At 56.3% G+C, this 12,950-nt stretch overlaps 1 protein-coding gene across 1 annotated transcript in view; it reads right to left on the bottom strand.

The window, feature by feature from the left end:
* Positions 1–283: 283 nt before the first annotated feature.
* The window catches only part of Mindy4b (MINDY family member 4B), a 28,816-nt gene continuing 16,149 nt past the window's right edge, over positions 284–12,950 (bottom strand). The window contains exons 9-13 of the mRNA XM_047564050.1: positions 11,835–11,905; positions 10,423–10,495; positions 9,718–9,879; positions 2,245–2,425; positions 284–438 (exon numbers count right to left, since the gene is read on the bottom strand). Of these exons, the coding sequence (XP_047420006.1) occupies positions 284–438; positions 2,245–2,425; positions 9,718–9,879; positions 10,423–10,495; positions 11,835–11,905 (642 nt within the window). The remainder of the gene's footprint in view (positions 439–2,244; positions 2,426–9,717; positions 9,880–10,422; positions 10,496–11,834; positions 11,906–12,950) is intronic.

Consider the following 12,950-nt stretch of genomic DNA (forward strand, 5'->3'; position numbering starts at 1 on the left):
GGCAGGCAGGAGAGGAGGAACTCGGAGACGGACGCAGGGGAGAGGCTGCATTTTGTCTTTTAGAAAAGGAAGGAGTGAGGCTAAGGACCCGAGGGCCTGCCAGGAGACCCTGGTGCAGAAGCCAGGCCTCCCTGCCACCCTGACGGCCTCTGCAGGCTGAGCAGAGAGAGCCAGCAGTGGTCCTGGGGGCCGGGCCGGGCGATGCGGACCTCCCCTCCTCCACGCCCGTCTTCCGCACCCACAGTCAGGGACGGCTGACCTCATTGCACACCTGGTTTTCTCTTTAGAAAAGGGGACCAGCCCCGTGCCAGGTGATGGTGGCCTCTCTCCACTTGGTTCTGATCGCCATCTCCAGTGGGGAAAATCGTCGTCCAGGGCTGAGTCCATCCCCACGTCCGTCCCCACGTCCGTCCCCTTCCCAGGGGTGGGAGTGTGTATCTGGGGAGGGAACATAAGGAACACCAGCGTCTACCCCGACCATGCACGGCATTCCCCAGGAAGTCAGGCAGAGGCAGAAGAGGGAGGCCGGGAGGGGGTGGGCCGGGGCCGAGGCTCAGAGCGGGCAGCGAGGGAGGCGCTGCCCTGGCCACAGCGGGAACTGCATGGCCAAAGCCCGAGGCCTTCCACACGGTGCCCAGGACAGAAGGCATGGGTGCCGTGAGCTCCCAAAGGCGGGTTCCTCCACCACAGAGCTGAATTGGGAATGGCCGTGTGTTTTAGGAACACCTTGTCAGTGTAACGCTAGATCAAACGGCTGATGTGTGTTTTCACATTAAAGAAAAAGAATTGCAAGCTGCATGGATGAGATGGTCACTCAGTTACTTTTCCAAATGTAGTGACAATAATGAAAGATGACGGAATGCTTGGCTGTGGTGCTCAATGCGGAATGGGATATGGCCAGACTCCACAGAGAGAGCCCAGGCCCCAGGTATAAACCCCACCCTGCCTGCTCAATACCGTTTCCCAGGGGCAAGGGCACACAGGACACAGGGTCAGTGAGGAGGACCACGAGCTGAGGGGCCAGGGTACACAGGATACAGGGTCAGTGAGGAGGCACCAGCTGAGCGTCCAGGGCACACAGGATACAAGGTCAGGGAGGTGGAGCACCAGCTGAGGGACCAGGGCACACAGGACACAGGGTCAGGGAGGAGGACCACCAGCTGAGGGACCAGGACACACAGGACACAAGGTCAGGGAGGAGGACCACCAGCTGAGGGACCAGGGCACACAGGACACAGGGTCAGGGAGGAGGACCACCAGCTGAGGGGCCAGGGCACTTAGGACACAGGGTCAGGGAGGAGGACCACCAGCTGAGGGAACAGGACACACAGGACACAGGGTCAGAGAGGAGGACCACCAGCTGAGGGAACAGGACACACAGGACACAGGGTCAGGGAGGAGGACCACCAGCTGAGGGACCAGGGCACACAGGACACAAGGTCAGGGAGGAGGACCACCAGCTGAGGGACCAGGACATACAGGACACAAGGTCAGGGAGGAGGACCACCAGCTGAGGGACCAGGGCACACAGGACACAAGGTCAGGGAGGAGGACCACCAGCTGAGGGACCAGGACATACAGGACACAAGGTCAGGGAGGAGGACCACCAGCTGAGGGACCAGGACACACAGGACACAAGGTCAGGGAGGAGGACCACCAACTGAGGGACCAGGACACACAGGACACAAGGTCAGGGAGAAGGACCACCAGCTGAGGGGCCAGGGTACACAGGTCAGGCAGGAGGACCACATGAGTTTCGCAGGGACTGTGCCTCATCCCTGGTGGCTCCCAGGGTCCAGCCCAGAATGAGGTGCATGGTAAGTCCCCTGAAGTGCCTCCTGAGCTCACTGAACAGGGTGCGCCACCCCTTGGCTGATCCTGTCCGTGGCTGGCCACCTGGTGTTTACATGGAACTGGCCGATTGGAACTCCCTGTCCCCCATCTTGTTAGCCTCCCCTCGGGCCTGACCCGGCTGGAGGATGGGCGTCCTGGAGAAGCCCTTCTGTTTTCTTTCAGGATTTGCTTGCTTCTGATTTCCATGGCGCCCCTTCCTTTCCAGCAGGGTTGGAGCACCCACATCCCAGCCCTGGGTGCAGACCCACGGATGGCTGCCCGGGCTTCCTTCCGGGGTAACTCACCCTCAGCATTTTCCTGGGGAGCCAGCCTGAGCACCACACAGGGGTCAGCCACCAGCCGCCCGGCCTGAGCGCGGCAAGGCCGCGGCCTTAGAGCTGAGATGCCCACCTACTGTCAGATGCAGGGGCCTTTTCTGCAAGGGCTGACCGCTGTAGAAGAGCAGGTGGAAGACGCGCTCCGCTTTCCAGTCTGACAAGAGCTGCCTGTTTGTGCAGAAGAGGACGCTGCACTTCCCTCTGATGTTACACAGCCAAACGGGGAACACGGGGGTCTTCAGCATGCTGCCCACCTGCCAGGAGAGGGGCGGGCGGCGGAATGCGTGGGTTTCTTCACGTCACGGCAGGGGGCACCACCGCAATCACAGAGTAGCTCGCAGACTCTTGTGTGTGTGCGCGTGCGTGTGTGCACATGTGTGTGGTGTGCACACGTGTGTGCATGTGTGTGTGTGTGTGCATTGTAGTGTGTATGTGCATGTGTGTATGTGTGTAACATGTGTATGTGTGTGTGCGTGTGTAGTGTGTGTGCGCCTGTACACATGTGTGCACGTGTGTGTGCGTGTGTGTGGTGTGTGCACTGAGACCAGCCCGCGTCCTCTCGGGAGGCTCTTGCCCTGAGGAGGGGAGAGCTGGTGGTGGTGTTGCGTCCCTCTCTGGTGCATCAGGTGTTCAGAAGGTCTGTGTGGCCTGGTGGAGCGGGTGGGATCCTCCCTGTGGATGTAGGGGAGGTGAGGATGAGAGGAAGCCTAGGTGCAGCACGGATTAGAGCGCCCTGGTTCTGCCTGAGCGCCTGTTCCCAGGCAGGGCGGCCCTTCATGCCGCAGGTGGCCAGACGTCTGCCGACCACTTCCACTGCAGACAGGGACGTCTGGAAGACAGAGAACGCCGAGGCAGCGAGGGCCACAGCCCGGCGCACGCGCCCGGGCGGTGGAGGGCGTGATCCGCTCCACACTGCGGGAACGCCAAGTCCCCTCTTTGAGCTTGCTTTCTCTTTCCTCCAGGAAACTGTCAGTTCCGAATTCTCGGCTCGAGAGTGGATTCACAGCCAGCTCTCTGGGGTCCCCCGGGCAGGAGCTGCGGGCCTGCGGGTTCAGTGGCCCCTGGAGGTGCCGGGATGTGACAGAGCTTTTCTATAAATGATAGCTATCGTTTTGTTTAAAGGGCCGGGAGACACCTGGTTTAAAAAAGATTTCCCTCAGAATTCATGAAAACAATTTTCCGAATGTTAAAAACAATTTGGTTTCTACTTGAAGAGATGAACAATGAGCTCTGGAAAACCCCGCCATTTCCACACGACGCCCACAAGTTTCAGGACCCCCCTCCCCGTCCCCTGTGACGGGAAGACCCGACATTGACGTTTTGGTTTGTTTCTTCTCAGCCCTCAGAGTTTACTGTTTGTTCAGGGACAAACTCTGTTTTATAGAAAATCCAGTTTTGAAAAATGATCGCACGGGCTGTAAGCCCAAGTACTAAAGGCTAACAACTTGCCATTTTGGTTCTCGCTAGTTCTGTTCCCATCTCCTCACTTTCTTCCGTTGGCCTTCTTCAGTTGCGGGTGAGTGGATGAAGCAGAGATGCTCTCGTCTTCAAGCATTTTGCTTCGAGCAACCAGAGAAAAATTCCATTACTGCGCTTTAAAGAGACGGCCTTCCTTTAGTGGGTAGTTCTAGACCTGAGCCTCAGTCGGGACGGGCTCACGGTGGGTGTGCCTCTCCTCTGGGCTGAGGGTGACTGAGTGTCCCCCGTACCCACATTCCCAGTGGGGGCGGGACCGGGCGAGGGCAGGTGGGACCCCGAGGCTGGCCCTGGTGCCCACGGTCAGACGCCCAGCCCAAGTTCCAGCTCGCCTGAGGCTACGCAGCAGCCATGCAGCGAGCGTCTGTTCTGTGTTCTCGCCTCGGTCCCCTCTGCATTGCTATGAGGATAATCAGACGTGACATGACGGACGTGGGACAGCTAGGGGTGGAGAGCTGGATGGGCCAGGAGATCGAGGGCCTTGGGGATCGACGGTCATCCCACTGGAACTGCAGGGGGGATTCTGGCTGGTTTACAGCAGCGAAGTCCCTGCAAATTCTGCCTGGACAGAGGAGACAGAGCACACGCTGGCGGAATTTCCCTTCGCAGAGCGCTTCTAAGGGAGGCTAGTCCAGCGGGCACCCTCTGCCAGGCTCCATGCCCAGCATGCCACTTCACACAGCCGTGTTCGTTCCTGAACTCAGTTACCCAAGATATTGTTCAAGGAGGAAGAAAATGAGTCCTCCAAGTACAGCCTCCTCCGGCCCCGCAGGGACCTGCTGTCCCACTGAGCGGAATCCCCGTGGGCTGCGGGGAGACATGGTGGACAGGGAACGGCTGCCCGTGAGTGCCGAGGCACCCGGGGTGAACTCCAGGAGGGGAGCCTGAGATCACCAGTACACACCTGGTTTAGCCGAGTCCCCGCCCTAGTCCTGTCAGGCGTCAAGCGCCCCCACTTTCCCTGCCAGTCACGAGCAGTCGGACCGAGTTTTCCACTGCAGGCATTTGTATTGCTGGATAGACACCCTCTACCAGCTACCCCCAAAGCGGGATCCAAATGGGTTTTACTGGTGAAATCCCGACAGTCCTGAATGTGTGCATGTTGCCATGGTGAAAAGGAGATTGAATTGTGACACAGAGGCCGTGACTAAGACACCCTTCTCCTCAGGTTCACGGACGGTGCCGGCAGCCCGGGGCTGCAGCACCGCACAGCAAGCCAGCTCCCCATAACACGCATCCGTCCCACCAAAGTGAGTCGTAAGGACGGGAGGAGGATGGACGGGGTCACAGAGGGCAAGGACTGCGTCCACGGGATTCTCCTTCCCGCCGTCTCGAGCGATCGTCTCAGAACGAGTTTTGCATAACGAGCTGGATTTGGCGCGTCCTGAGGCCCAGGCTGGTAGTCTGACCGCGAGGACAGTGTTGGAGACCTTGTGCTTTCTGCACCGAGTCCTGGTGACGATTCCTGAGCATAACTGTGAGGGTCTGGCTCTCGTCTCTGCCACCTGGAGCACAGAGCCGCTCCCGTCGCCGAGCGTGCAGCACGTTGTAAAGACAGACTGGATGGCGCTCGCGGGGTGCGGCCCCAGTGTCGGAGGGCAGAGGGCAGAGGGCCGAGCACCAGGGGCATTTCTAAGGCTGGACTTCTTCTATCAGCTCCAGAGGCACCACTGGAACAGTGGCAAGTGCTGCCCAGGCTGCTGAGGGAGTGGTTCCCGCCAGACCTAAATGGCCTCAGTCCCTTCCGAAAATCAGAAAATCAGCCGTGGTCTCTCTCCTCAGTGGCGGTGCACGGATAGCGTGGACCCCTGCGGCTTTCCGGATGGCGTTAGGTCACGCTGCTTATGTTCTCACTTAGGAATTGGAACCTCACAAGCAAACCTGTACCTTCAAATAGAAAAGTAACAGGGAGACTTCAAAATAGTGCCTCGTCCTGCAGGGAGCTGGCCGCGTCCTGCGGGACTGCCAGTCTGGTGGGCTCTGGGGGGCTTGCATGTCATCTAATGACAGCTCCACTGTTTTTTTTTTTTTTTTTTGTAATGTCGCCCACGGGGCTGTGACATTGGGTTGAAAGACGTGTTTTTGCAATCTGGTTGCAGAATAAGAAGAGATGGAGTTGGGAAAGACGGAGGCAGGGGCAGGATAGGCCATGGACAGTGCAGCCTCGCTGGCAGAGAGCACTAGGCTTCCTTTCAAACTCAGAATGCTTCCTATGTTAGGTTTTGATTATCAGTGCAGTACACACATGTAACACTCAGATTTATCGCCCTACCCTTGACGGGAGCTGGCAAATACCCATAAAGCACTTGTGTGCCGAGCTGCATGTCACGGGTGCTGGGTGGAGTCACTGTGCCCCAGGGCAGTCGCCAGCGAGGGTCTTCAATCCAGCCAGGTGAGGAAGACTGTTCTGCGGCCCACATGGCCTTCCGGGCTTCCTCGGGGAGACTTCTGCTCTGCAAGGTGATCAGGTCAAAGCCAGGATATTGTGCAGTGGTAGACTTCTGGTCCACCGTGGGCTTCTGGTCAGCTCCTCTCTGAGTACCACTGGGCTCGTCCTGAGGCTGAGAAGTTGCACAGTCTACAGGTGTGATCCACCAAATCTACGTGAGGCAGAGCATGTGCCCCAGGCACCTGAAGTTCAAGATCATCGTAAACTCACAGGTGCGTTAGCTCTGAAGTCAGTGGTAAAGTTCCTGCTTGTTGGGCACAACTGTCATGCACGCTAACACCTAGTCCTGATTTGCCACTGTCTAAGTGTTAGGGCCCACATCAGTGTGCCTATGACATATTGCAGACTGTATAATACAGATCTGTATTTATTAAGTTACCAGTTCATTCAAAAATTTTTTTAAAGTATTTTTTTAGTCGTCAATGAACCTTTATTTTATTTATTTTTATGTGGTGCTGAGACTCAAACCCAGTGCCTCATACATGCTAGGCAAGTGCTCCACCACTGAGCCCCAACCCTGCCCCAGATCTGTATTTATAATGGGTTAGGAAGTGCTGGTGATAGAGTATGACTCCAAGAACTGGCATTTATATACTTAGAACTGATCAGAAAACAACATGTGGCGGAGGAGACAGAACTTGAGCTTTGAATAAAGGCGGAACTAACTGGGTTTTGACTCTGACACATACCTAGCTGGTGGCGTGGGCAGCTTTCCGACGTGCCCTGTTTGAACTTTCTCATCTCTAACGCGAATGACCAAGCAGTAGTGGACCATTAAAGCCACAGTGATCACAGTCTTGAGTGGAAGTGAGGATTAAATGAAATCAGATATCACTGCAAGTGACCCACAGGAAGCCCGGCACATAGTAGGTGCTCCATGCAGGGGCTGTTCCTCGATGGGTAAAAAGCCTTCGTATATACTTCTTTTAACTGTCACGTGTCGGGGACGCTGAGAACATACACGCATGTGTACCTGTAGGAAGCTATTTCAAAACTGCATGTGACTTAGGAATCAGTTTATCCTAAATAACAAACTGCTATGTAAAGAAGAAAGAAGTGCCTGCAGGGAAGATCAGCTTCGTGAGTATGTGCTTCACGTAGTCACCTGTCTCAGGAGTAAGGAAATAACCAGCCTGTGGCTGCTCTTCAATACAGTGTTTCTGGAACCAAACTCCAAGTGGGCACAGCCACACCGTGATAAACCTCCTCGGGGTCAAGCCACGTTAACCACTTTCCAAAAGCCTGGAAGTCTTGTGGATTTTAATTTTATGTAGATTGTGAAGCTACGAGGGCAGTTCCTATCCTCTGCCTTGCTTCTGATTGGTGAGCAAGCCTCTGGGGCTGGACCTGTGGTCTGGCACATCCTGCCCTCTTCCTGGCAGGAAAGCTCCTTTTTCTACTTGCTGTGACTTTAAGGTCCTGGCAAGCTTCTTTTTTATTATTAGAGGGTATTTTGGACTGCAGGTGATTTTCTTTAGAGCAAGATTCAGCAGCTCTAATGGTCTGAGCTGACTTGTGTGGAAAGAAATATGTTCCAGAAAAACACCAGCGCTAATCCCTGTGAACTGCTGACTCTCTGCCGCGCCCTCGCTTCCTCTCTCAGAACAACTCAGTAGCGATTTTGCAAACACCTGTTCAATTTCCACTAATGACAAGGCCTGAACCGTGTTCCCAAGCCTTTGTAACGTGAAGAAGGAGCAAAAAGCTGCGCCTTTCTGATGCTGAGTGCAAGTTCCGCTGAGGAGCTGGCTTCCCGGGTCTTCACGCCCTGGGTTGAGTCAGCCGAGCCGCAACAGATTCAAACCCTCCGCCCTCCCTTTCCAGAGTAGTGGTTCTCACCAGGGGCAATGTCGACCAAGACTACTGCACCCAGTGGTGGAGACCAGGAGGCTGTTCCATGGACGGGGCCCAGGACAGCCGCCCTAACCCGCAGAGGACCCGCGGCTCAGGTTGTACAGTGCTGAGGTTGGGAAGTCCACTAGGGACAACCCTGGGCCTCGTCAGAGGCACCTGGGTCCCGTGTTCCCAGACCAAAAGAGACTGTCTTTGGGCAGAACTGGCTGCAACGTTTGTGGGTGCAGGGCAAGCTGAAAACACAGGGGTGCTTGTTAGAAAATACTGGTAGTGCAGAGCCTGGGTGGCCGCACGCGGCCCACACTGAAGCTGGCCTCCGGGGGGTGGCTGGTGTTGAGTTCCCACGCGGCCCACACTGAAGCTGGCCTCGGGGGGCGGCTGGTGTTGAGTTCCCAGAGCTCCTTCTGGGGAGCTCGCTGTGCAGCCAGGAGACACCCAGGCCCACGGCACCTGTTGGCTGTACTCCTCTGCAGTGACCAGCGTGTGTCCGTGGGGGGTGCAGGACGGCTCCTCTCTCTTCTGGACACAGAGCTCCGGTTAGGAGAGGCTGGAGGCCCCGGCTGTCTGCCATTCCTTGCCGTCTCTATCCTGGCTTTCGGAGGCCCCGGGACTGGTGATCGCCTTTGCTCTTGGCTCGTGTCAGTGTGGAGAGCGGCTCCAAGTAGGACAGGCGGTTTATGGAGGGAGAAGAGAGGAAGCGGTTCTGAAGGACTGGCCGGTGGGCCTGCTTGAGTTCCTAGTCCACCTGTCCTTCCCGATCTCTGTGTGATGGGCCCAGATTACAGCTCGAGGAGCAAACAGGAGACTGCCAGAGCCCACTTGTGCCCCACACAGCGCGGCCGGATGGGGCACAGCTGTCCTGGTGCCACGAGATACAGGTCGAGATGCTGATCCGTGAAGGACAAGGTAGCTGGGCGCTTCCGTGGGGCAGAGAGGGCTGCGGTGACGGAGGCGAGGATGCAGGCGGGGAACCAGGGGCACTGCAGGGCAGGCAGTGCTGAGCAGGGCAGAGGACGCCCGGCAGGAGAGGCAGCATGGCGCTGGGCTCAGCGCTGGTGCCGAGGCCACCGGGGAGGCGGCTTCCCAGGCCCCTCGCTGCAGGCGCAGACTCGCTTCCTCCCGTTTGCTTTGCAGAACCTCGTCTCCCCGGACTCCGGCGGCACCTTGCAGCAGCACACTGTGAACCCCCGGCCAGGCTGTGAACCCCCCACACTGGGAACAGTTGTGACAGGGTTTCCTGAGTGGGGTCCCTTTCCTCCCAGCGTCCTTTAAGAGGGCTTTCAGCGACATATAGGCACACGCATTCATTTGCATCAATACAGCACCAGGAGGACACCCGACTCGGCGGCAGTGTTTGCCTTGAGAAGGGGCCTGGGGCTGCCTGTGGCTACAAGGGGGCTGTCCTTTTATCTGCACCCTTCCCATACTGTTTTAAAAATGCTTGCATTACCTGTACTCTGTGCACATTGAAATGTATGAGATATTTTACGTAAGATTACATATCAACGTAGGTTTGCATAGTCCCATTTCCACTGGGTGGACCGATCACAGTCTACAGATCCACGTAGACCTGGAGATGTCCATGCAGACCCTGAATGTCCACGTGTGTGTGTGTGTGTGTGTGTGTGTGTGTGTGTGGTCACCAGTGTGCAGAAAGGCAGTAAAGGAAGAAAGCGGCTCAGAGCTGAGCTGACTTAACACAGAGACTTCAAACGTCCTCACGCCACCGACGTGCTGGTTGGGTGGTTGAGGATCCGCCACACTCACCTGTGAGGGTCTGTCACCCGCGGAGGTGCCCTCGCCCCACTGCAGGTAGCCAACCTCACTGCGGGCCAGGACCCCATGCAGAGGCTCCTGAGCCTTCCCTTGCTGGCAGCCGTTGAAGACGTGTGGACTTGCTCTCCCAGTTAGAATCAGGTTCAGAAGGGCCTGTGAGGGAAATTTTACAAATGCTTACATTTTAGGTAATGGCGAGATAGGGTTATAAATTTAAATTTTAAAAATGATTTTAAAAATTATTAAAAATGAGCATTTTTACTGAAAAGAATGAAATCATGGAACACATTCCAGAGAAATGTGTCTTAGTCATTCGGTAGAGTCAAAACCATAGTTCACTGCCTTTGCCCCCCAACCCCATCTCACCTGGACCCCGTCTGAGCTCACTACCCGCCTCCCTTCACGTTTCTTGTAATCTCTGGTTCCACTGTGATTTTAAGAAGCAGTGGGCTATAGCGCTTTTCCTTTTGATATTAGGGATTCCTGGTGAGTACTGTTAGGATACTTTCTAACGTTTCTAGAATCTCAGGGACGGGGGGCTTTCGAGGTAGCTCGGGGGGCTATTACAGCAGCTGGATGGCACTCTGGGCACGTCTGCTTGACTTTTGAAGGTTACTCTGCTGGAGGAGAGAACACGCTTACTTGGAAAACAGGCCTTCGTCAGACTCTGCATAGAAGCCGAGTCTACCCACGCACCTGCCTGCACAGGAAGCCCCCAGCGCTGGGCTGTAACAGATGAGAGGTGGTCGTGTCCAGGTCCTTCTGAAGCCTGCAGAAGGGGAGAAGCCATCAGCATCCGACCAGGAGGAGGACAGTCGCAGTGCAGCGGCAGTGCTGGGGGCCCTGGTCACCGCCCTCTCGTGTGCCTTGCCCATTCCCACATCTTCCAGGGAAATCCCAGGAGGGGGCTACGGACAGGGGCAGCTGTGAGTGCAGGAGGAGCGTGTGGTCAGTGGCGGGGGAGAAGGGAGCGGCAGAGACGTCTTGTGCACTAGAACCCTGAGTTGTGCTCTGGGTGGACGCTGGGCTCACTGGCGAAGCTGTCTGTGCTGTGTGGCAGGGACGCTCGGCTCCAGGTGGTGACACATGACTAGAGGGTGCTGGCCCAAGGCAGGCGGGACAGTCCCAGTGCAAAACACCAGAGTGACCGTTAAGCCCATTTCTGGCTGTAGAAGGGCAGGGGTCAGGGCTGGGGTCCTGCCCTTGGCTGTATAAGGTCCGGGTACAAAGTGGCTCCTGCTGTCACCCAAGGGAGCCACCGAGTACTGACATGGGAGCTGCGTATGTCCTTGAATGAATCTACTCATGGGACTGGAGGTCATGCCCCACTGTGAATGGAACCTAAAGACTGGGGTCGATCTTGGCCAGTGTCTTGGCGGCACCCGACATAACTCGGGACCGTGTCTCTCAAAGAACGGCATGATTCTAGATGGTGCAGCTATGAGCATTTAAAAATTTAATAGTGAAAGTTTATTTTAAAACTTTATCTTTTATTTATTAGTCTAGGCAGATATTAGTGGATGGAATACTAATGTCTAGGAACAGGTTGATATTTAAATGTATGTTAATCTAAATAAAATTGTTAAGCAAATAATAACATAGAGCACAAAAGTGCAATGGCGGAAAGTAAAAGGCGGGTTTCAAGAATACTGCTCCCGGCTGCTGCTTCTGCCCTCCGGGGCCTCGCCCTCCTCTCTGACCAGCGCTGTCTGCCTTGCTCTGAGGCCGGGGGAAGGCGCTCTGTGAGCTTCTCTGACCACCCTGCGGGCCGTCCTCCTCTGGCACCCTGCCGCTCGCACCCCTCACACGGCATGGCACGTCAGCTGGCGCCCTCCAAGCACAGCTCTGGCCTCGGGCTCCTGCCGTCCTTCCCTCAGGGCCCGGACAGGGCTTTGCACATCACCGAGGTGAGTGGACGTGTCTTATCATGGATTTAAATAATAAAGTATGCTTGCTTGACCCCTGGCCCTGCCTGTCCACTCACAAGGCTGGACCAGCTCAGGAAAGGACGAGTGACTGGAAGAGCCAGCCCTCGGAAACAGAGGCGCTCACGGAGGGCGGTGTGACCCCGCTCCTGCACCAGACACCTGCGGCACGGTAGTTTTTACCTCTCGAACGTCCTGGACAAGATCAGGCTGAAAAGGAACAGCAGGACCCCGCGACTCCCTTCCCCTCTGAACTGTTGGGAAACAAAGGAAAAGCACTTTGGTCTAGGAGCACGCAGCCTTGTGACCCCGCGACGAGCCCGCAACGAGGCTGCTGGGACGGGGCACCCTGGGCCTCCACTCTGCTGCTCTGCTCTCGGGCACAGCCTCCCTCCTCAGCCTCCCTCCTTACAGCAGCCAATGGCACCACCATCTTCTTGGCCCCAACTACTCTCTTTCCACCCTTCTCCAAGGTGACGCTCTTCAAATCCCGCCCGGTCCCTGGGTGAGGCTCTGGGCGGTCCCCCTGCCGCATCTCTCCCACTGGAGAGAAGCAGGAGGAGCAGAGGCCTTACAGAAACGGAGGACCTCTCCTCTCCTATTCACCCCTGACCTTTAACTTTCAGCTCCAGTCTCCTTTGGTTTTGTCTGCAAACTAAGAGGGAAAAACACAAAACCCTTTTCCCTGGGTTTGTTACAAATGTCAAAAAAAAAAGTTTTTTTTTAAATAAAATAAAAAATAATAATGAGTGCCCGGTGCCTCTCGTGGTTCTTGGGACATTCTAGCTCCAGGCAAGATTAGGACCTGCCCCTTTTTAGGGCACTCTCCTTCCTGGGCTGCGTTACTGTTCTGCCGAGAGGTCCTGAGGCAGTCTGTGACCTCTGGGGTCACATCCCATGCCTGACCAACCCCCAGGCCTCTCCTGAGCTGGCCAGTGTCCATCTTCCACCCGCAGCACGGCTGCTTCTTCTCCGGCTCTCCAGGCGCCCAGGGTCTAGGGCGCAGGCACTGTGTCCATCAGGAAGGCCTCTGCGGAGTCGCACAAGCGGCCCTTTAGGGATCAGCTTGTTCACTTTGCCATCTGACCTGGCAGGACCAGGACCCTCGGGCAGGAGAACAAATCCAGAGCTACCAGAGCCGGACGGGAATTGCAACGCTCGTACCACTAGGGTGCAAGGGAGTGGGCAGCAGGGCCAACCTGAAAGACCGAGTACCAGCTTCTGTGGCCACCTCAGCCAAGGCGGCTCCAAAGCCATGTGAATTCATGCCCTGGGCCCAGCGTGGGTCTCAGTGACAGC

Source organism: Sciurus carolinensis, chromosome 9, assembly GCF_902686445.1.
Source record: "Sciurus carolinensis chromosome 9, mSciCar1.2, whole genome shotgun sequence".
Classification (NCBI taxonomy): Eukaryota; Metazoa; Chordata; class Mammalia; order Rodentia; family Sciuridae; genus Sciurus; species Sciurus carolinensis.